General features: G+C 37.6%; 1 protein-coding gene across 3 annotated transcripts in view; it reads left to right on the forward strand.

Annotated features, from left to right (window-relative positions):
* The window catches only part of arhgef12a (Rho guanine nucleotide exchange factor (GEF) 12a), a 44,328-nt gene that overhangs the window by 13,557 nt on the left and 6,372 nt on the right, over nucleotides 1-24,399 (forward strand). For 2 of the 3 annotated variants that reach the window (XM_041994662.1, XM_041994663.1), the window contains exons 2-26: nucleotides 9,353-9,373; nucleotides 10,155-10,246; nucleotides 12,219-12,284; nucleotides 13,955-14,053; nucleotides 15,435-15,484; nucleotides 15,690-15,747; nucleotides 15,836-16,008; nucleotides 16,226-16,303; nucleotides 16,632-16,751; nucleotides 17,173-17,277; nucleotides 17,549-17,683; nucleotides 17,849-17,950; nucleotides 18,040-18,150; nucleotides 18,271-18,360; nucleotides 18,744-18,786; nucleotides 19,020-19,125; nucleotides 19,632-19,769; nucleotides 19,873-19,908; nucleotides 20,439-20,553; nucleotides 20,644-20,746; nucleotides 20,829-21,032; nucleotides 23,342-23,480; nucleotides 23,596-23,628; nucleotides 23,720-23,871; nucleotides 24,084-24,230. In XM_041994662.1, the coding sequence (XP_041850596.1) occupies nucleotides 9,353-9,373; nucleotides 10,155-10,246; nucleotides 12,219-12,284; nucleotides 13,955-14,053; nucleotides 15,435-15,484; nucleotides 15,690-15,747; nucleotides 15,836-16,008; nucleotides 16,226-16,303; nucleotides 16,632-16,751; nucleotides 17,173-17,277; nucleotides 17,549-17,683; nucleotides 17,849-17,950; nucleotides 18,040-18,150; nucleotides 18,271-18,360; nucleotides 18,744-18,786; nucleotides 19,020-19,125; nucleotides 19,632-19,769; nucleotides 19,873-19,908; nucleotides 20,439-20,553; nucleotides 20,644-20,746; nucleotides 20,829-21,032; nucleotides 23,342-23,480; nucleotides 23,596-23,628; nucleotides 23,720-23,871; nucleotides 24,084-24,230 (2,516 nt within the window). The remainder of the gene's footprint in view (nucleotides 1-9,352; nucleotides 9,374-10,154; nucleotides 10,247-12,218; nucleotides 12,285-13,954; nucleotides 14,054-15,434; nucleotides 15,485-15,689; nucleotides 15,748-15,835; nucleotides 16,009-16,225; nucleotides 16,304-16,631; nucleotides 16,752-17,172; nucleotides 17,278-17,548; nucleotides 17,684-17,848; nucleotides 17,951-18,039; nucleotides 18,151-18,270; nucleotides 18,361-18,743; nucleotides 18,787-19,019; nucleotides 19,126-19,631; nucleotides 19,770-19,872; nucleotides 19,909-20,438; nucleotides 20,554-20,643; nucleotides 20,747-20,828; nucleotides 21,033-23,341; nucleotides 23,481-23,595; nucleotides 23,629-23,719; nucleotides 23,872-24,083; nucleotides 24,231-24,399) is intronic. The other variant, XM_041994664.1, reaches the window with a different exon arrangement.

A 24,399-nucleotide genomic window follows, 5' to 3' on the forward strand; every position in this document is an offset into this window, starting at 1 on the left:
CAATAAAAATAAAAATAAACAAACAAAAAGCATCTGCTAAATGACTGTAAAAAAACAAAAACAAACAAAAAACAGATAGAGCCAGTTCCATAAGGTATTTTGCATGCCAGCATCACCACCCAGCACAAAACCAAGTTGAGTATGTTTGTGCCATCACCACAGATTTACACCCCAGCTAGGCCAGGTTTTCCAGTCTAATCAGACATCTCAGGATGTGTTGTACCATGTGATGTTGTATTTCACCTCCAGGAATGGACACACCCCAGTCTGATCTTTGCTGCTTGCAGGCAACTCTCATTGCTGTCCAATCCTTTGCAAGTACAAGACAGGCCCCACCTCTCCCAGCTCTGTAACACCTGTGCTATGACGTGTATTGGTCTGCTTCTAGTGGGGTTCTCCACATTGCTGCAACTTCCCTTTCCTTTATTACAAGTTGCAGCAGCATCACTGTGTGACAGTTTGAAGCTTATTTTGTTTCTTCACTTTGAAATGACATTCATAATGTTTATAACTATTGAATTAGTTGCCTTAACTGTAATTCAACTCTCAAGTAAAACTTTCTTCATCTGTCTAAATCTGCTTAGACTGATTATAAGAAGGAACTGAGAAAAAAACACTAAAAACTTCTGAATCTTACATGAGTTGGTCTGTTTCCTCATGTACTTCATGCCTTCCTCTTCAGTTTAGATGGCCTAAGTAATGGTTGTGTGTTGGAGTCCTTCTCCCACAGGGCTGTTGGTCCCTCCCTCTTTCTGTTCTTTTTCTCTCCCCGTGGTCTCGCCTGGTCCTGGCCTCTCTTGCTGCCACTTCTGCTGCAGTTGGCCCAGCTCTGCCACAGTTTTCCATCAAAACACCAAACCTCAATGGAGCATTCAAGCCCAGGCCCGCTCCAGTGCTGCCCCTCCTTCCTATCCCACCCTATTCTGACTCTGCCTTCTTTCTCCGTTACTCATTCCCTGCACATTTAGCAGCCCAGTTCAAGGAGATTTTGACAGCAGTTTAGAATTTGGAGAATTGAACAATCTAAGGTTCAAAGGAAATTCATTATCTCATTGTAGCTTGTGTGTTTCATAGCGTCATAGTTTTATACCTAAAAAATCATTTATAAAACAGTTACAGTAACTGTTAGAAAGAGTTACTAAATCCAAAGTAAATTTTCTGCTATGTTATTTCAAAGTGATGGTATTGCATAATCAGTATAAAATGTTGAAGCCAACTTTATTTCACAGCTTCAGTATGTGTATTTCATAGTCCTGGAAAACTGCTATTTTCATCATGCATAGATCTGTTACTTAATCTACTGATCAATAATTTAGTCAATCTATAAAAAGAAACTTATGAAGCGATATCACCAAATTAAACAAAGTGACTAAATCTGCACAATGATCTTTCAGTATCTCCCAAGTCAGACATCTGGACTGATATTTTGCAATAACGTCTTCTTTATGACAGCAAAAATACAACTTGGACTGTATAAAAGGACACACACTATCCAAAATTAAAGTGGGATTTAACAGTGGGTTTATCCAACACGTAAACTTGTCACAATATGTCACAATGCACCTTGTTGATATTCTTCCTGTTATATGGACCCGCCAACCAGTATTCTCCATAACCAGTATTCTCCATCTGGACAGAGGTCATGGAAGAACATATTATTTTATGCTGCAGAATCCCACTCTTCATCACTCTACCTGCGTGCTGAGTAAAAATGTTGTAGTGCTGTGTTATTTCCAGGGCAAAAAAGATTTTGATAAAACGAAACAAAAATTTATCAAGGAGTTAGAATACAGTTTATTTTTAATGTCCTCATTTTCAACTAAGTACACTTTTACTTCTGCATGGGAAAGTCTTGACTACATCCTCATATTGTACTGTTAAAAATTTTGTCTGAGAAATTGGAATGTCCACAGTTGTAACACAGTTTAGTTCATGATCACTAAAGTCACTAAACAGGCTGATCACAAGAGCTGATCTTTTTTTTTTAAGCGAGGAGAGCTGCCCACTGCCTCACTCACTGAATTGAGTTAGATTGCATCATGTTACCAGTGATTTAATTTGAGCTGTGGGGGCCTCATATTGTCCTTATTATACAAACAAGTTCATTTTTGGATGCATTTAAAACAAAATAAAAACCAACTAAAAAAATAAAACTGAATCTAGAAAGTGAAACTCATAATTTCAACGCTTATGTACAATTTTTATAGGAAAAATATGGGAAGAGGTGAAGCATAGGGGTTTCTTTTATAATCAGAAGTAAATCTTGAGCTGTCAAGATTTATTTCTGATTATAAAATGTTAAAAACAGTATAATAACAGTGTTTCCTGATAAATAAAGGGCTTACAATCGGTATTGGCAGATCTGGTTATAGAATTTGTGATCTGTAATCAGACACAAAATTCCTCACCACTGCATCCTTATAGGTAATCCAGAGTCAGTGTTCTGTGTTTTGTCAGCTGGTTGGCCACTTGCAGATTGGTTTATGAAAGTCCCTGCAGCACAGTGGAGGTAGCAAACCACATTTTCCTCTGCTGAATACACCAAGTACTTTCCTCAGATAAAGAAGCATTTAATTAGCTTGGGGAGCTCCAAATTAGCTTTCATTTTGGGTTTTAGCTTTGTTTATTTGGGATTAAGACAGCTGCTTGAGTGTGAAACGCATTGGTGTTTTTGTGTTGAATGTTGGGCTTTTAAATATCGCAGACAAAACTTTGCATAAGCTCATGCATAAGCTGTTATCACATTATGGAACAAATAAGGGATTCAGTGGAATGTTATTACACATTATAGAGTTCACATTATAGACTCGTTTAATTTGTAACGAGACTGTCTACATTTACTTTTTTATTCTCTGAGAATTCAAAGTAATTATAATAATTGCAAAAATAGTTCAGAATTTTAGTCCAGCTGTTCATGTCTGCCATCCTGTCGTTTGGTAACACAGTTGCACTCAAACATTAGAGAAACTTGTATTCAACGCACACATATATATATAAATATACATAAATATTCTAGTGTGGAATAAATTGTTAGCACAGGTCCCAACGTTTCAGTCAAAATGTTGCCTTTAAGATGAACAGTGTAGAAGTCATTTTATTTCAGCCTGTTATTATATGACAAAAATGTAAATAATGTCTGTTAAAAAAAATTAATTCAGACCTTGAAAATGGTCAGCTGTGTTTTTCAGCTGGTTGCTAGAGGCAACAAGGGATGTTTTAAAGTTAAGCCCTTGACTGGTGTGTTTATGTCACCAACTTCAGCTAAAGGCATGGCAGTTTCAGGATTCTGAGCAGAAAGATATATTTAGTTTGCTGTTTACAAATGGTACCTATCATTTAAGGAAAACTAGTGTGCCCCTCTGTAATTATTATAGTTGTGAAATTCATATTCTCTTTGATATCCTCAAAAGCCCTGTCATTTTAAGTACTTATATCTAGTTATTTTCCATATCTTAGTCTTCAGTCTTCTGATGCATGGTAAAAACATTTTGTCTTAACAAGCATACTTATCTGAAGCCTTTCACTCTCCTAATCATTTCACTGTGCCAAACATTTTGTTTAGTATATACTTTACATTGGTCTTTATTTCTTCCTTCCCTTTCAGTACTTGATTTGCCATTATTCAGGTCTTCCAGTTCCCTAAGTTGTCTTGTTTCTGTTCTTCATGTGGACATATTTATTTCCTGTTACTGCTTCTCTTTCTCTTTATAGCCTGCGAATATGTTACTGTAAGATACTTTTTTCTCCCTCTGGAGAGTGTGCTGTGTTTAACCTCATGGTCCTCAGGTTACAGATGTATATACTGTAATGAGATATATATATATATATATATATATATATTTTTTTATTGTGTGTGTGTGTGTTTGTTTATGTGCAATTAATAGCTGACTGGGTTATTTCATATTGAACGTAAAACTTCCATTTTTATGCTCGATGCAGAAGACAGATACACGGATGGACAGACAGTTTCGTCCGTCTTCTGTGTCGGTTACATGCGTAATTTGGTCTGTTTTCAGGGAGCTTAGCTATCGATTGCTTGACACAGAAGAGGAAGCAGTACCACTGGAAATCGCGGAGGCAGTGCTGAGCAGAATAGTTGACATGCGACCACCGACAGAAACAAACAGGAGAAGAAGAAGAGGATCAGGAAGGGACTAAAAAGAAATAGAACAATGAAGACAAAGACAACAACTGTAGAAATTGTGCAAGTTTTTGAAGAAAGATCATATGCAAGTGTTCAGGGCGTGTTGGGCAGTAGAAAACAACTTTACACCGGTGCATTACCGCTGTTCAGTGGTGTCTGAAACTGACGTCGGCTCGCTGGAGTGAACTCTGAACATAGCACTGCCCACTAGTGGAGGAATTGACTTAAACATGGCAATACAAAAGATGCACTTGGCACCGATACTCAGGATGGTGCTAGATTCTCCATATATTGTTATTTTCGATACTATATAGAGGGAAAAAACTTTTTTTTTTTTTTTTTTTGTTTGTTTTTTTTTTATCAGTCAGAACACCACAAAAGTAACAACACAGAAAACACATTGACAATGTAAAATAAATGCGTGATTTTAAAGCTCTGTTACTTCGTGCAGAGATACAGTCTTCATACAGTTTCGAACAGTGACTGCTCACTGTGGTGCAAAAAATGCAAAACAAAAAACTTCAGTCACTAGTTGTACTTTTTACAAAAGTATCCTTTTCTTCACAATGCTTGAGAAGAGAGCAAGTACATACAGACTAGTTAATATTAGCTGACTATTATCTGACTGTTAAAAGGGTGTGATCAGTCAGTAGCAGCTTTGCACAATTCATTTCACGCTGGTTATGGACCAAAAGAGAACATCTGCTCTTCCTGCAGCTCAGAGCTGGGATGCTTTTGCATGAGGAAAAGCCTCTTGTGAGCACTTCTGGATGGGGGAGGGGCCTCCGGTAGCACTCGTGACTCATTAAGAAGACTAAGCGTTTTTATTCAAAGTCTCTAATAACACCAGAAAAAGTAGCTAAATGTGTTGCTAGTCACTTTTTTTTGTGTGTGTGTGTGTGTTTTTTATTTTATTTTTATTTTTTTGGCGCTAGGGTGGTCTAAAACCTTGCTAATTATAGTGACAAGTTGGCAACACTGTAAATAATGCTGGTCCTTTCTGTGAACCAGCAGACGCCAACGTGACATTTAAGTATCGATTACCTGTGCTAATTAATATCTAGCTAGGTACTAAATTTTAGAATCAATTAGTTTCTGTATTAGTTTCTAGCAGTTCATGTTATGTTTGTAGGCAGAGGTGAGGACCCAAACTCAGGCAGGAGGCAGGTCAGTGCAGGTAAAATGGTTTATTGGACATTAGGGCTACAACTAATGACTATTCTGATGGTCAATTAGTAACCGACTATTAAAACGACTAGTCGACCAATCTGATTATTTATCTCATGATTATTATATGTGGATCTTATTTTACTTTTAGCTTTGAAATCTTGCATGAGGTTGTTTAGTAAGTTCGACGTGCCTCCTCTTTAAATGTTCAAGCATTGCAGACGTACTTCCGTGGTACACAAGGTCCGCTTTACAAATCTCACATGTATTTAATTTATTTTGTAAGTTTAACGTGAAGTTATCCCAGACTTTTAACGTTCTCCCTGGTCCGGCACCATATTTTTCCCCTAGCTGACTTTATGGCGCATGTGCAACTCTCAGCAGAGATAAAAGAAAGAAGACGATGTCTCACTCTGTTTTTTTTCCCCTCTCTTTGCACATGTGCATTGTTCAACTCTCAGCAGAGATAGGATTAGAAGACGATGTCTCACTCTGTAATTTTTTTTTTTTTTGCCGACAATAGTCGACGGCTAAATTCGTTGTCGACTATTGTCGACAACGTTGACTAATCGTCGCAGCCCTATTGGACATAAACTCAGAAGCAGGGAAACACGCAATAAAGGGGAATGAACCACATAAGGATCTGACAAGGGCAAACTGAAAACCACAGGTATATATACACAGAGGAACAAATTGAGAACAGGTGAAGTGAATCAAAATCAAACCAGGTGAACTAACGAGCCAGGAACAGAAAACGCAGAGCACATGAGGGAAAACTACAAACTGAACTAAACATGACAAAACCACAAACCAAACCAACACAAACCAACACACCAAAACCCAGGAACCATGACAGTTCATGGTTCACACTGGCACATATTTACCCAAAAGTATTGTTTTTGGCAGGACTCTAAAATGTCCATGTTTTTAAAAAGAAGCTCATAACCTAACTCTTTACCTTAGCTTACAGCTTAACTTTATTTAATTTATTTCTGTATTTTGTTTTATTTAGTTTATTTTTTTTATCTATTTATCATTTTAAATATCTGTCTTTTAATTATTTAATTCTGTGCTTAAGAGTTTCCTTCAGCATTTTATGAAATTGTGAGGGAGGGCTTTGCAATGGTATGATTTCTGTACCAGGAATGATACCCAAAGCGCTTTACAATATACATCACATTCACCCATTCACACACACATTCACGCACTGATGGCGGAAGCTGCCTTGCAAGGCGCTAACCACGACCTATCAGGATCAGTTTGGGGTTCAGTGTCTTGCTCAGAAACACCTCAACATGAGCTCGACAGGCCGAGGATTGAACCAGCAACCCTCAGGCTACAAGACGTCCACTCTACCCACTGAGCCACGTCGCCCCAGGGAGGCGTGGCCCAGTATACATTTATAATTTATTTATTTATTTAATTTTTTACATTTCTTACCTTTTCTATTTTCAAGCTGGATATCTGTTCAAGTATGTCCACTATATAGTAGTTTTACATCTTAAAGTTTAATTTTGCTCCTTTTTTCTCTCTCATTTTATAATGCTGTTGCAACACTGAAATTTCCCCGTCTGGGATTAATAAATTACGCCCGATTCTTATTCTGAAGAGCTCTAGGTTCTGCTGTATAGAAAGTTGGACACATCTTTCCTGCCGCTCTGTCCTGCTCTGCACCTCCAATTTACTCTTCCCCCACTAGTCTTTTTATGAGACTTATTTAATGAACAGCCGATAAAGTTGCTAAAAAAGTACGAAAATGTATACATCGCATTGGACATTTAAAGACACGGACACGGCCACGCGCGCAAGCCTGCTCATGAGCATGTTAAATATGAAATAACCGAGTCAACTCTTCATTGCACCTAAAAACACAGACCCTCTGCAGTAATTCCCACCCCGTCGCAGGCGTAGCTTTACATGGTGGATGAATTGACCAGACCAAAACAAACTTTTTTCTTCTCCTTGTGGGCTCGAGAAGTTCTCACGTCTCGTGGAGTTTGCGACAATTACTCCGCTCTGTCACCTCTCACTCCTGAGCGAGCTGCAGTAGAACTGGACAGGAAGTTATGACTAGTTTGTTTTTCAATGTTACTTTATTTTCAGGGCAGTGTCACATTTCTTGAGTACAATTACACACAGTTATTATGGTTCTTAAATGTGCGCAAATATAGACTTTATATTTAAATGGATCCATTCTTATTTTGTCTGTTTATTTATTATTCTTTTAAAGTTTGTTTTTAATGCACTGTAATGCTTTTGATGTTTTATGCAAAGCCCTTTGAATTGTCTTGTACATGAAATGTGCTGTACAAATAAACATGCCTTGCTCTCATACAATATAATTTACATTTGTAACATCTGAAAGAAGAAAAAAAAAGATAATTCTGAAAGCATGGTGGCTTTTGTTTTGCTATGGCGGTGTTCCACCATGTAGCGTAAACCCTGTTCTTATTTATGTACTTTTTTCTTGTCACATATGGTGGTTTTATGGTTTTATGGTTTTTAAGCTATCATCACTGTGGAGATGGTTGGTTAAGATAATGCTGTTTGAGTTCTGCATTGTGATCTAGAACATGAAAGAGATGATGCAGAACAACATATTGAAGTGCATTACCTAAAATGCCCATCTCTTATTTATTTATTTAAAACAAACTTGTGAAACACTATGTAAGCTAAAGTGTGAGCAGTGTGAAACGTCACCCCGTCCAGTAAAACTCACCCACCAAAACCAACATCTGGAGACTCATTTTTACCATCTCTTAGGTCTGTACATTCACAAGCACAATTCCAGTTTGTGTGTGTTTATGTGTGGACCTTTCCATCTCTCCAGTTCAGAGGTTTCTTAGGGAGGGGGCTACTTACAGCCTTTTTCTTTTTTCTTTTTTTTACTAGTGGAGGCTCTGGAACTTATTACAGTCTGAAGCATTTTTATAAACGGGCCATTCAGCTGCCTCTGCATGACTCTGAATGGGACTCAGTGTCACATGGAGAAAGAGAGTTAATGTGGGCTAGTAAGTTGCAAGATCCCCCCATCATGGAAGAACGGGGTTCTGAAATCTGTAGTCATTTGTTATGCTGTTTTGTGCTGTAATGTACAGCTTGTTGTACTTGTACATTTCATTAAATTCTTGAGAATATAGCTTTTATTGTATGTATAATGTCATCAATCCTGAAACGGCATCTATTTTGCTTTATTGCAGTAAAAATTAATAAAACCATATGAATTTAGGGTGTATGGTAACTATGGAAAAATATAACTTTCAATTTATTGGAAGTGGAAATGATCAAATAAGTCTTCCTGCGTCTCCTAGGAGAAAAGTGAGCATGCCGACTATCTTTATAACTGACAGTGTGTGTTGTAAAAACCCTTTCTTCACTGGAACTCTCTTTTGTATGGACGGGTTATCTTTTTAGGCAACAGATTGAGCAAAAACCATAAAAATCATGTTTCATTTTATTTAAACTCTTCCTACTTTGTTTTCCAGGCAGCTTATGCTTTTTCTAAAATGTAAGAATTGCTGCTCTGTCCATTAGAAATGCAGTTTTCAAGGTTTATCTGTTTATTTTTTTATTAATTTGTTTTTATCTTGCGAAAAGTAACATATTTGTTCTTCCTGTAAATTGTTGCCCTTTCTAGTACATAGCTGACTGTTTTATTTAAACTCTACATCACTGTGCGAGTACTCGGTAAAGTCAGGCTGCTTCGAAGGAAAGGGGTCATGTATGTGATTACTTATATGATTATTACAGTGTAGTTTGCATGTCTGTGAGGAACTAAATCGTGACACACACACACAAATCAGGGCAGCAAGTATTTGACCTGAAAAAAGGCTTTAATCTGCAGCTGAAGAACTCTGATGTTTGATCAGGATTATCATGTTTACCACTACATGGATCTCAGGAGGAGCTGACAGTATGGCATCTTGTTTTTCCGCCTGTGTATCAGCATAAATAGCTTAGCTTTCATGTGCAGTATTTCATTAGTATTTCATGAGTGTGCTTACATGAAGTGCTAACAGTGTTTTTGTTTCATTTATACAGGTTTAACAAGAAAGCAATCAGGTAAGAATTTTTTATTTTCATTTTATTTTCTTTAACACAGTGAGAAGCATGCATATTACTAGGTAATCCTGTGGCAATGCACATATACACTCCTAGTTTATACACACACAGCGAGGCCTCCAGATGAAGACAACAAGGTAAGTCTTACTAGCCCTGGTGTGGCGTAACATAGAAGTCTTCAGAATTTGGACTAAACATGACCCACCAACCCCCACTCATGTATGCACACACATACACACTGAGTGAGTGACAAAGGGGTCCCTCTTCTATGGGCGGCCCATCACTGCCTTTCACTGTGAACAGAACACTGGCCTTTCACAGTTGGGGCCAGTATAGGCATAGACAGCCATACATAGCCCCTCGATGTTCAAGCCAGAGTCTGGCCTTGTGGCATCTCCACTAAGGAGCTTCCTTTCTCTGGCATTTCTCTCTGGGCACTTAGCAGAGCGACTCCACATCCTCCCTGGCTGTCACATTATACGGCAGGCATACTCAACATGATTCATTCATTAGAAGTCTTCCTGCTGCATTATTCTCAATCTTAAAATGAACAAGCACTGGTTCTTTCTTTTGCTATAATTTCTCCTAGATATGCACTGTGTGCTGAACAGCAGCACAGAAACATGCATGCATTATGGAGATTTATGCCTTTAAAAAAAGTGCATAGAAATTTCATCATTGCATAAGAGCAAACACATTGTATCTTTTTTTTGTTGTTGTTGTTGCTTTTTTTTATCTTTTCTTTTTTTTTTTTAAATAACTGATGTTCCTCTTTCTGTAGAACCAGCAGCATTCTCAGTAAAGATCCCCCCCCAGACAAGAGACCCAAAAGTGACAAAACTTCACTTCCCTCCAATGAGTTTGACTCTACAGGTAACTTCCAGTTCTCATTTTCAGACTTAAACTGTTGTTCTGTTTTCTTATTCTTAACTCTGCCACACTATTCTCTGTTGTGTCCTTCCGTCTCTGCCGAGCTTGTCATCTTGTTGTCTTTTCTTCTCATCCATTTCTTTCTTTTTCCTCTAACACACACACACACAGATGATTTCATAAAACAAGTGTGCTGTTAATGATTTTCACAATGCATGTTAGGTTGCTGTATGTTATGTGTCATTTACTATTATAGATCAGCCTTTCCAGGTTTGGTCTTAAAAAATTTAATGGTTTGGATCCCATTATTAAAAATAATAGTTAACTTTGAATAAGGGTTAATAATATCTTTCTGAGTTCATTTAATAAATTGGCATTGCAATATGTTGGCTATTTTCTCTTCATATGCAATACCTAACATTACATTATAACCATGGCAGAGGCTCACGTTGTGTTACTTGCTGCAGGACTGAAACTAAGAATCATAGAAAGGTTTGATTAATGAACACTTGTATTTATAATTTTCATCTGGTTCTTGCAGTTTAAAATAAATGGTGTGGAGGTCTCTTTCTTGGATGCAGGGCACCAAATGCTGTTAGGTTCAGTGTATACTCCAGTTTTAAGTTTTTTGCAGGTTGAGGTTGACAACATTCCAGAAACAGACTACTTTGATATGGTGACAGTCCCTTTGGTATTTGTCAGCAGTAGGGGCTTTATGATCGGAGATATGACTAAAGCTTCTGTATCCATAACAAAACCGAAAATTCTCTGCAGCACATAGTGGCTTATCTCTGTATGATGCAACAAAACATAGAAAAAAAATATGTTTGAGTCATTACACAACACACGCTGATTACTGTTTCCGTGTAGCCCCAGACTTAGTACTTTCTACATGCCTTTCTACGATGGCTTTGGTCATGTCTGGAATCATACAAAGATTTAAGTCTATCATCGTCATGGAGAACTAAAGTACTTTTGGTTTGACTAGAATCTGTGTCTTTAGGTTGAAGTTCACCATTATTCATTTATATTTTTCATTTTTGGTTTAGTGTAATGAAATTTAGCATGACTGCATGGTAAATATTAGTTCTCTCTTTTATTTATCCGCATGTTGCATGAACTTTAACAATCTGTTTTTCAAATTCCCTTATTGCACCTTTTCTGTCATAATTTTAAAGTGGTTTGGGTATGTGGAAATGGACAAAAGTAGTCAGACAATCTGAAGAAAGATGTTGATTTTTGAGATTCACTAACAGAAGAATTGGCTACATGCTCTACAGTCCTTTATAAATGATCAAAGCAATAAAATTCAGTTAGTTTTCTAAAAGAGAAAAAATTAAAAGGAAAGTTCAAGCTGTTTTTTTTATTTTAATAATTAGATAAAAATGTCTCTCTTTATATAATTTAAACCAGTTGGATAATGTGCCAGTTGTATAATAATACACATGACAAGTATAATTAGTCGTGTATATTACATATTGCATACTGAGCACTTTGAAACCAACATCACCACCATGTATAGTGACAGGATCTCACTATTTCTCAGCATAATTAATTCAAGATTCCTTCATTGCCACCATGTGAAGAGAAATTTTACACAGTCAATGATGATCAATTTACTGAGCAGACATGATGAGCTAGAAGTTTTTAATTTAGATTAAAGTCTAACCTGTGGCCATCAACTGCATGTCAGTGTCTTTCTCTTTCTTTCTTTTTGCCTTCCTCAGATGTATTTCAAAAGTAGCCCATTTTTTTCTTTTAGCAAGCTGATTAATTTTTAGTAACTACATTCTTTTATCCAAACTATCATGTTTTAGTAAACTGCTTACTTGTTTGTTTAATTTTTCTTTTCCCTTAATTGTTTCTCCTTCATGATTTTCTTTCTCTTGATTTGTGTTTCCTTTCCTTGTGTTGGTTGTTGTTTATTTGTGTGGGTTTGTTTGCTGCTGTGGTGTCTGGTGGGGGCTGTGTTCAGAAGCTCTGGTGGTGCAGAAGAGTGGCAACAGCAGTGTGCTAGCAGAGGGGAGGCCTGAGTCCTGCGGTAAGATGCTCTTGCTGGAATGGCTAGTGTGACATCTTTTCATTGTAGCCTTATGTGAGAGTTCTTATCAAATGAGTTGTACTGGGTGGCTCTCATGACCTCACGCAGAGTGAATTGACAAAACAGATTCTTAAGGCATCTGTCAACAATGACATTTTAGTCTGTCTAGAACGCAGTTTATCAAGATCATACATCTCTGTCGCATTCAGGAAAGAATAGGTGTGGTTTCCATTTTCTGTTGTGTCTGGTCCTGCATCAGTTTACAGCTTAAGAAAGTTACTGATAATGAGCCATTATCACAGAGAAATATTCAAAGCTTGACTCACACTTTAGATTTAAATGCTGTTTTATTAGTTTACTTTATCTTAAAGGAGGCCTTTTTGTAATAGTGACTGGAAAGGTTCACTGTTAACGTTAAAGTTTATTCTGTGGAGTATGTTTGTTTCAATCAGATATCAGACAAATCTTTGAATAATTAATGAGCTCAAATGGATTGACCCGATTTATGATGATGTCAGCACTATCGCCCCTCACAATTTGTAGATTCTTTCTAATGATCTCCAAAATATTGTTATACATTAAAACAAGTTGAAGACTCAAATTTAAGGGCAAATTCACACCAGCTCTTTAACCCATATGGGTAATATGTCTGCCTCCTTGACACCCATGTCCTTACCCCTGACCTTTCAGTTCTACATAACCCTCTCTTTAGACTCCCCCCCCTTGCATTTGCCTTTTGCCTTTCTCATATGACCACATACATTGGGAGCTCTTCCCCCTCACCTCACCCGTATTGATGGATGCAACTCCCTTTTGTTGATGCAATACTAACCAGGGACACAAGTAGTTCAAAGTTCATGCTTCACAGCCTAGGTCACCTCTTAAATCTGCTTCATAGAGCTGCTTTTAGATTGTTTGCTATTAATAGAAAACCAGCTGGCTTCCTTTTATGCTTGTACTGTCACTCTAGTAAGTGTTCGCCACAAAACTGTAAATTAAAAGAATATCTCCCCATGGTGATTAAATGCCTCATAAAGAACTTGAAAATTAATGTTTCTCCGTCTGAGCTAATGTCTGTGTCAAATTTGTTTAGACAACAAATAAGATGTTACAAGTGTAACTTATTTTTTTAATGTGTGAAAAGTATAAAATATTACCTCTGAAAATGTTTGAAGGGCAACAAACATTCTTTACTGAGTACAGTTATTATCCTGAGTCCCAGGCTGCTGGAGGTTGGTTGTCTGTGTTAATTGATGGGTTCAAGTGTTTAAAAAAAAATAGTCGTGTCACGTACAGCTTTACTACTCGTTTCTCTTGTCCATATCGACTGCAAACACGGCTTTGATGAGAGCAGTTTCAGCGGAAGCAATGGGGAAACACTCTGTAACCAGTATTTATTTTTAAGTTAATATAGGAAATTGTTAAAAAAGAAAAAGAAGTGATGTTCATCTACATGATGACAGTTGCAAAATGTCATCGTTTACTCGGAGAAATGTTTTCAAAGTTTTTCACATTTCGAGTTAGGTCAAATACTTGAACAATGAAAACAAACATGAGGCTTAGTTCGATTTCTCAGAATGTTTGCTAGTGTCTTCACTGACAAGTAAACTTGACTTCCTGGTCTTTGTGAACATGCTGTTTGGTCTGTCTACCCTGTGTTTCACCTGCAGGTCTGGTCCAGCGATGTGTAATCATCCAGAAAGATGAAAATGGCTTTGGGCTCACTGTCAGTGGTGACAACCCAGTGTTTGTGCAACTTGTCAAAGAAGGTAAGGGTTACTCCTTAAACTTAAAAGGAGAAAGAACCAGATGTTATTACAATGATCACTTCTGGTCTGCGTCTTAATATTAGAGACGTGAGCGCTGGTTTTATGTTCTAACATTTATCTGTCTCAGCAGTTTTTCTGAAACATACATTTATGAGTGGTAATTGAGACAATCATTGCAACTCTTAAACTTACTTAGTGTGGACACTTTTGAAGCATACTGTATTTTGTTCTCAGTAAATAAAGACAACAAATATATACATCAGAACTAAAGGACATAATATCAACGGCAAGAGCAAACTGAGGGCAATTGTCAATTATTCTTTTTCATTTGCTGTGTAGAGCACCTTGGCCGACAGTATTGTTTTTAAAGTGCTCTACAAATAAAATTGGATTGCATAGTTGGCCACAACATTTTCAGCCTGTTGCCTCCAGATGCATTTTTGAATTTGTTTAATGAAACCAGTTTTTCAGATTCAGCTCTTTCTGCTGCTGATTCCAAGCAGAAGCAGAGTTAAATGTCATTTCCCAATTCAGTGTGAGCTTTTTAAAATGAACTCTTAACAGGATGCATATTTGGCCTCTAGTATTTTTTTTGACTGTCTGTATTATTTAGTCCAGTTTTCAAGTCACAGTGTGGTCTCTACAGTTGTGGAGAGAAGAAGAAACTAACTTTTATTGTTTCATCGTCAATACTAGGCAGTGTTTATCCCTTTATTGTTTGCCATTTGTTTAGTTTTTTGTTATTGATGAAACAAAAAGCTGTCTTTAGCTTAATCTGAATCTATACAACTTATTTCTTTTCACTTCATTGTAAACTGATAATCAGGTTTAGTCATTCAGCTCTGCTTCAATGTGTTTTGTTTTCTAGTAAAGACGACAACCAAATATTCAACCACATATAGAGAATTGTTATGACTCTTGTGCTAAAATACTATCTGATCAGACCGGGTTAAATCCTTGGTTCAGTGACATTTTTTTTTTTACATTTTTCTAGTTATTTAAACCCGAAGACCACCAGTTTGTATTAGGTTTGCACACCACTATCTATACACTGCTGACTATCTAGAGTCTGATGTTGCTCTCATAATAACCTGTCTCATGCCCAAATCCCTTTGTTTGGGGTGGAGCTGTGAAACAGGTAATATAACCACTGTTATGGTCTTTGAAAATAGTCACTTTGCTACATCTGGTCTGTCAAGACAATAAAGATTATTCACTGTGCAAAAATAAATAAATAAACCATGAAGCAACATGTTTTTTTTGTTAGTTTTTTGCCCCTTTTTAGCCCACCATCTCAAAATTTATTTAAGTCTTCCATTTGTTGCATTTCTTTCCTGCCTGTTGAGTTGCATCAATGCTCTTGTTCTTTTGTGTTTTCCAGATGGGGCTGCAATGCGAGCTGGTGTTCAGACGGGAGACAGGATCATCAAGGTACTGTGATCATCTACTTGCATTGGTTAATACTCCAGGTGTCTGCTCTCATACAGAGGCTTTAAGCTGCCACCTTCTGGTCAGTTGGTATTTTCACACTTTGAACACTGGGAGCATAATGTTATGTCACATAGCAGAGCTTGGCCTTGAATTGGCCTGTTTTCGTCATTTTAATTATCTCTAATTTGCCATTGTTGTCTTCTAGGTTAACGGGACCCTTGTTACACATTCTAATCACATTGAAGTGGTGAAACTTATAAAATGTTAGTTCCTCTGGTTGTATTTAAAATAAATAAATTAAAATAAATCTTTTAGATATGACTCTTAATTGTTGTTTGTGTTTCTCTCTAGCGGGCTCATATGTAGCCCTCACAGTGTTGGGGCGTCCTCCAGGACTTGCCCAGATCCCTTTGCCTGAAACAGAGCCTGACGTGTTGGGCGTGAGCATATCATCTCCAAACTCCCCTGCAGTGGAACGCCCATACAGTCCTCAAGACCGCCTCTCCTCCCCACAACCACCATGGGTACTAAAGACTTATCTTCATATTTCTTTTTACTGGCCTCCACAAACTTGCGTTCTGTGGACATCCTCTCTCCTAGATTAACTTTATTTTATTTATTTATTATCTAGATGATTTTTGTTTTTAAAAACTGCTTGTATGTTTTTAGTTCTCCAGTCTAAAACACATAGTAAACACTTGTGTTCATTTTCAATCAGGGTTATTTTGCTTTTCTCCTCAGGATGAAAATAGCAGTATCAGCAACCAGAAGGCTGACATCTTGCAAAAGATGCTCTCTAAGGAACAACAGGACCTGCAGGTTAGCACAATAGTGGCTGTTAGCTATTTTATTTCTTTGTTATACTGTTTTTCTTGTAGGTTTTAGTAATAGAGTTCAACTTTGCCTCAGTTACTGTGCAGTTATGTATATAAAACCCCTTTTAATGAATGTTGTGATCAATTGTAGAATAGAATTTTTTTTTTATTTATTTTTTAATAAAACATTGTCTTGTGCTGGAAAGAAGTAAAATGTGCTTAGCTGATAAATTACTGTTTTCATGCCGTCATTTCCATAAAGGAATTTCATACTAATCTCAAAGACCTACTGATCCTGTTTTTGTATTGATTTGTCCTCTTATGCTGTTTAGGCCATGAAGGAGGAGTACAGCAGGAACCCCTCCCCCAAACTACTGAAAGACATCCAGGAAGCTAAAAAACACATTCCTCAGCTGCAGGGTCAGCTCTTCAAGGCCACTGGAACAACACAGGTACTAACTTGCAAATGTAGCCCACAGAACAGGAAATCCACAGACCTGGATCTCCCAGAAACATCCAAGCAATCTTTCTAAAATTTTGTGTCGAGCATGTAGAGATCATTCCAGACAAACATTAATCCTAATCCCATCAGAGGATTAGACCTCTCTGTGGGAAGCCAATCTATTGTGTCTGTGTGACAGCTTATTTTACTATACTCTTGTGCTATGCGCAGTATATCAAGATATTAGTCTGGTGTTTGTGATTTAAAACAGTATTTAGAAATACTGATAAAGTCATACATTTATAATCAATTGCTCATGTAACTGATTGGTTATTTCTAAGCATGCACTGTTACTATGTCAGGTTGAAGGTTGTGAATATTACATGCTTTTTATAATTGTGAGCAAATTGTGTGTTTGCACGAATCTTCAGGAGGCTGTTTCAGGTGGTGACACAGATGATGGCGTATTTCAGACTGAGCGCACATTTGCCCCAAAAGGAGACAACAGCACAGATCTGTATTGTAGCAGCACACCTGTAAGTTTATCATAATGTGAAACATTATGGATTTCATTTATTATGTTAAATAAATCAGACCTCCTTTGTTGTGGCTTCTTTATATTTAGGCAAGACCAGTTCAGGTATTATACATCAATTTATAGATGTTTCATTCAAATTAACAGTGTTTTTGTATAAAAACAGCTAAGTTAAATGACCAGAATTGATTTGTTTTTTTTTTGTTTTTTTGTGTTGTTTCTTTTTAAAAGGTTAGTTTAATATATTTTGATATGTTCCAACCTGCTTCTAGGTGTCTCGCATATTTGGACCCGGATCTCCAGAGAGCCAGTATCCAAGAGAGTCCTCCTTCCCCAGCCCAAAGAGCACACCCAGAAACAGCTTCAACTCCTGCCACTCCCCAGAGACAGAGGATGCTACTGACCTGGTAGCTAAACCCTTTGAACTTAATTCTCTTAATTCTCCTCAATATTTATTTATTCACACGCTTTTCTCATGTTTGCTGGCATCAAATACTCCAATAAACATGGGAAGGAGGTTGAATTGTAAAAGTGAGACGAGTGATTTAATAATATGCATGTCTCTTTTACAGGACTCTCTGTCGCCCACCACAGTCAGCAGTCCCTCTTCTTCTCGCCTCGTCTCACAAATCATTGGAGCTGAAGACGACTATTTTGGTTCAGACCAGGAGCAGGTATATTTTTTTCCATGTGGCTTTGTTAATGTCTGTGTCTTCTGTCGGGTGATGATATCAAAGTAAACTGCTGTACTGTTATGTTTCAGACAAATGGCCAGTGTAACAGCTTTAACAGTATTGAGCAGCTCAAGTCTCGCCCCGCCCACCTCGCAGCTTTTCTGCATCATGTCATCTCTCAGTTTGACCCTGCTCCTGTGGTAAACACCATTCATGTTATATCCTAAATATATTAATTTCCTGTTTTCACACAACCTGCCAACCTCTACAGGTCCTTTTTTTTTTTATTTTTTAAATTAATCCTCATACTCTGTGTTCAGCTGTGCTACCTCTACGCTGACCTCTATAAGCAGACCAACTCCAAAGAGACCAGACGGGACCTCCACACCATCTTCATGGACAAGGCAGCAGTAAGTCTCTCTTTTTTGTTTTGTCTTTTAATTACATACAACTCTCTACTGTCACATGGCACACAACATGCACACAATACAACGCTGAATAAATTTAGTTGTGTATGTTATTGTCATCTACATTGCTGAGACATTCACAAAATCTTAAGTTGTTAGAGTAAAGAAAGCCTAAATAACTGTTAATGTGTTTTTTAAAGAATAAGCTGACATATTTGCAGTGAATTAGCTTTTGTACCTGTCACAGATGTTAGTGTGATTATATTTATTTTTATTAACACTTTTCTGAGCCACACAGTTATAATTTCATGCTAGACTTGTTTATATTAGACTTTTTTTTAACTTAAACTTATTGTTAAAGTATAAAATGTTTATTTTTGTTGCAGAATTTAAAAGTTCCTGTTCCTGAATCTGTTTCTGCTGATATCGGTAAGTGTTATTAAAAATAAAAAGAAAGAAAAAAAAAAAAAGAATTAGTTGGGATTATTTTATCACCATTCGTACCTCTTGATCCACTTTAGCCAGTTAGTCTTGATCTTATGCGTTTATTAGTTTAGCCATTTAAATATTGGCCATGTTATAAAAAAAAAAACTATACAAAATGATCTGATGGTATAAAGCTTATATAGTGTGGTATACAGTGTGTGTGCTTGTCTTTCCAGAACGTCGGCGGCCAGAGCCAGTCCCAGATGACATACAAAGACAACATGTGCAAACTCTGCAGGACTCTCTGCTCACAGAGATTCAGAAAAATCTTGAAGACTTCAGGTAAAAGTAGTGTTTCCAATACATGTCTTTTTTTGTTGTTTTTTTGTTTTGTTTTTAACCAAGATATCTTCTGATTAATTAGAGAACTTTGGAATTTTTAGGTCTGTATTATTATTATTATTATTATTATTATTATTATTATTATTATACCGAGCTTGGAATTCTTATTCAGTCAGACGTACTGTATGCCACTGCCGAGTTTTTCCTCAGCAGTTCATCAATATTATTCTGGAAGTGACTGAGTCCGTGTGTGATTATATCAGCTATTTCTAGTCATTGTTGTAGTTAAGTATGGAGCATATTTTATTTCCAGTTATGAGATTCCTTCTCATTTATAGGATGTCTAACTGTGTAGTGCACATGTGTGATTAAAATCTGTTTTTTATGGGCTTCAGTTTTCCCAGATACTGTTTGGATCTGATTCTGTTGACATTTTTGTTAAGTGTGAAAACGGGTTAAAGCACTATCAAACTGACCACAGATCACCTGCTGTTTGATACATGTAGGCAAAAGAGAAGCATGGGTCTAACAGTGGCAGAAGTGGAGCTAACCAGACTGGACCAAGAGAGAGTCAGAGACCGCGTCACTGTCGAGCGAGAACGTTCATATGCTGAAAATATCATCAACAAAATAGATGACATGCTGTAAGCAGCACCTGCAGATGCAGGGCCACATGCACCCACTTTGGATAAAATGTGTCCACCTGCTGCATTGTGTTCAAATTATTTATTTTTGTGTTGTTTACAGGTTAACAACCACTCAAACCACAGAGGAGGAAAAATGGTAAGACGACTCATTTATTCACATTTGGTTGATTAATAGAGTTTAAGAGCATTTCTTAAAACACATAAAGAGGATTATTTAAGATTTCAGCTGTTCTCCTTTGAAAATGAAGGCCTGATGAATTATTATATTACACCTTTTGTCACCTTTACATTAATTATTATGATGAATATTGTGCGAATATGTCAGTGTTAGTAATTTATTACCTTACAAGTGCTCTTGCCCCCCCGTTTACAAATCAATCATCTGGTTATTCTCTTAAACAAAACGTTTATTTTATGCAGTTTGTTCAGATTAAGTAACTCAAAAGTGTGACTGATTAAAACAGTCTGGTTTGAAATGCCATTTGGTCACAGCACAGATGGTTTGTGTAGAAATTGTGTGAGAATGACTGGTGTGACATATGGTGCTTATGACTGTATGGATAGTTGTGTGATTCAAATTTAAGCATCTCCTTTTATTTGATAAAATCGAAAAAGAAACCTGAGTTTCTGTGGGCTAAACCTGAGTGCTGAAACTTTTTTTTCTAGCACTACAATACAGTATGTCATCGTTACATACATGAAGCACCTTGGTGTGAGGGTCAAGGAACCTCGTAGTCTGGAGTCCAAACGGGTTCGGATCAGCTTTCTTCCTAAGATTAAGGTATTTCAGGGTTTTTACCTAATAAGCTGCCTTCAACTTTTACTGCCCACATAACAGTTTTGTTTGTTTCTGTTTTTTCATAAACTACAGAAAACCATCAAGACAGAAAAGGAAGGAGATGAGAAAGTTAAAAAAAGATTTCCTAGTATTCTTGGACCTCAGCGTCGTCCTAGTCGTATTGAATCTACATCAGGTAAGTGAGGAGGTTTAAATGAGTTATAACAATGTGCTCGGAGAAACTTTTTTTAAATTTTCAAACTGCTCTCTGCATGCAGTGAGTAAAGCCCTGGACAGTCGTCCCCGGCCTCAGAAACAGCTGTCTCAGCCTACGCTGGGGACGAGCGAGCACGTGGAAGCCGGTCGTCTGAGAGTCAGCCAATCTAGTGAAGGATCTGAGCTCACAAACTCCCTGATTGTCAACACCTCATCTGCAAGCAGTTCCACCTACAGCTCTGATGCTAACCGAGACATCGACGCCGGTGAGCTACAAAATGACTCCATTAAATAAGAAAAAGGAAGTTCTGTTGCAGGTGTGATTTCTAAGCTGTTAAGATGGTTTATGGTTCCTCATTAGATTGATGCAGCGACCATAGCGAAGCCCTTTTGAATGACCTTCACTTTTTATGAGCAGTTATACAGTACGTGTAGTGAAGTGTATCTGTCCCGACCTGCAGTCAGACAAAAGGCCTGCTGATGGTGAGGTTTCTGTATGTTGTATCAGCGTGTAGGTAGATGATGAATGTTTTGTCACGTTTACAACAATTACTGCAACGCAGAAAGAGGCAGATGTTAGAGGAAATAACAGAAACACTAATTAACTGACTTCATACATGATGGAAGAGCTTTACACTGCTGAATACAGAATATGTGTTTTGTGTTGGCATACACTGAAAGTCTGCTACAGTAAAAGCTGTTTATGTTTCACATTTCAGTTGAACAATGTCATTATAATTGAGCAAAGCCACATGACACATAAACACTGCATTCCAAACAAACTAGTCACAGATTTTGCTGTCGGTGTTAAAATACCGATCCGCGTATCCGGTTCTCTCATCCGGATTTTTGGTGATGATAACAGACTGAAGTCCTTGTAGAAATATGAGATCTGAAGAACAAAGGCGGTTAGTAGTACCCAGGACTCGACTTGTGACTCGGGAAGACAAGGCTTTTTCCTCTTTCTGTGAGGTCTGCCAGAACCCTGAATGAATTTAAATTTCTTTTTACATAGACTTTTAACTTCATAGAGCACAATAATTATGCCAGGCTTTTCTCTTTTATTGTTTATTTTATGGTTGTTTTTATGTTTTATTTTGTATCATTCTTTTTCCTGTGCAGCACTTTGGGTACCTCTTGGTATGTTAAAGTGCTATTGATTTGATTTAATGACAGTTGCTGAAGTCAGACAGCAATATTCATCATTTTAACTTACCCCCCCTCCTCTCTGCGTTCACATCACTCCTCCTTAAATGCATCTCAACACGCAGCTGATGGAGTGATGAATCCTTGTTCATTAACTCTAAAATATTTTGTAGACTTAACATTATTTCTGCAGTTACTGGCTTTCAAGCTGCTAGCTAAAGCTGGGTACGCACATAAAGATTATCGGGCTGTTTTTGTCCTGATTTTTCTTCTTCTCGACCAAGGACAGCAAACTTTCGATTATCTTTGATCTTATAAGATTATCCTATAAAATTATTATTTGGTCTAAGGTGTATTAAAGTAAATTTGTCCCCACAATCGGCTCCGAAGAAGGTCATGGCTGGCAATCTTTAGTATTACACAGGTTCAGTATTTATGACTAAAGATCTTCACATCTGTGTGGAAAGCCAACGACTCCTGAGTTGACTGTGTGGATGGTGACGTGGAACGGAATGTAGCCAATCAGAGAGCGAGCTGGCTGGGGAACAAGTAAATAAAGTCCGCGTTCACCCAGTTTCCAGTCTGTTATTATTTTTTTCAGTTCTGGATTTTTCTCTTAACAATAGTCATCAGACCACCATTCCCGCGTCATCGTTCCATGCTGGGTGATGTTTTCCGTTGTTACTTTGTTGCTTCTTCTTCGTTTTTTGCCAGTTGTTGAGATGTCCGGCTCAGAGGACTGGATTGTAGGTCGGTTGCGGGACAGCATCGTTATGTGTGTGATTGTTTTGAAAAGGGCTATAATCGGCCGGTCGGGTTCTGATAGCAAACACTTTGGAGCCTGATCATGGCTACTTTTGACCGTTATGGCTCAGTTACAGCACTGGCAAGTGCCTTGTGGGTCACAGGTGCACCAGATGTCAGTTGTCAGTTTGAATGGGGATTACGGCAAGTGTTGTGTAGTCCAGAAGTGGTCCAAATATAAAGAGATGGCCTGGACATAGATTACAACAATTTCTTTGTGGGCGATGTGGTTGACATTAGGGTTAATCCCAGACTTTTAGAGTCCTCTGCTGCCGTTTTTGTTCTGTGGCCCGCCTTTTTCTCTGGTGGACTTTAGTGTGTATGTGCAACTATCAGCAGAGATAGGGAAAAATATAATGTCTCACTCTGTAGTTTTTTTTTTTTTTTTTGAGTACATGTGACTCAGCAGAGATAGGGAAGAAAAGGATGTCTCACTCTGTAGGTTTTTTTTTTGGTTTGTTTTGTGTTTGTTTTTTTTCCCGACAATAGTCAACGGGTAAATTTGTTGTCGACTATTTTTATTGTCGTTGTTGTCAGCAACTTCGACTAATCATTGCAGCCCTATATGGGACTACATTATTCTGATCTTAAAGAATAGATTAATTAAGCTGTCCTTGTTTGTTAGGTGGGACCCCAACATTAGGCACCCCCAGGCTTAGTGATGGCCTTCCATCTGACCCTCTGGATGGGTTGCCGTACCCTGCTTCACACTTGGACTTTTATAGCTTGGACCTACTACAAGAGGATGACAGAGAAAGTGACAGGTGGATTTACCGTCATATACTTTTTAATTCAACAAAAAACCCTTTTTTATTTTTATTATATATCTATCTTTTTTTCCATATTCACTGATTTCTCTGTTGATATTTATATTTATAGAGTTCATGAGGGAACACCAAAAGCAATGAGAAGGTGAGCATATCTAATAATTTTGACTCTGTTTTTAAAAATGGATAAGATGAAAGAAGTGCATTTTACTTCCGTTAACTTTTTGTTGCTCTAGACTTGAGGGGTTGGGGTCCGCTGATGTCCAGAGTGAGGATGACCAAGGGACAGACTCTGAGCATGATCCCCCAAACTGGCAGCAGCTGGTAGGACAAGAGGTCCTTGCAGGTCTCAGACCTCATGAAATCAAGAGACAGGAAGTTATCAATGGTGAGGACACAACACAAAAATCCACTGAAGCTATATTTGTATTTTCAAACAGATCTATCCTCCATGTTCTTTATATAACTGTTGCATCAGGGTTTAGTCAGTTGAAGAGGATTGAGATGGGCAGCAGAAGAGTTGCTAGGATCCACTCCAAGTTCCTGGCAACTGTAAAGTCGTCTGCCGTCTTCAATTAACACCTTGTATTGTGTCTACAGAGCTGTTTTATACAGAGCGTGCACATGTGCGGATGTTGAAGGTTTTGGACCACGTTTTCTATCAGAAGCTTTCCAAAGATGCAATCCTTCCACCTGCTGACATCAAGAACATCTTCACCAACCTGGAAGAAGTTTTACAGCTGCATGGTATACACACACACACACACACACACACACACACTCATCTTCAAAAATGTCAAAAATTTCCATCAATGCATTACTGCTCTTAAACCACAGAAAAATCTAGCTGAAGTAAAGTAAAGCTAAACCCTTATCAGTCACAGAAATACTAACACCCTAACTTCTGATTTGCTTT

This window comes from Melanotaenia boesemani, chromosome 9, assembly GCF_017639745.1.
Source record: "Melanotaenia boesemani isolate fMelBoe1 chromosome 9, fMelBoe1.pri, whole genome shotgun sequence".
NCBI lineage: Eukaryota > Metazoa > Chordata > Actinopteri > Atheriniformes > Melanotaeniidae > Melanotaenia > Melanotaenia boesemani.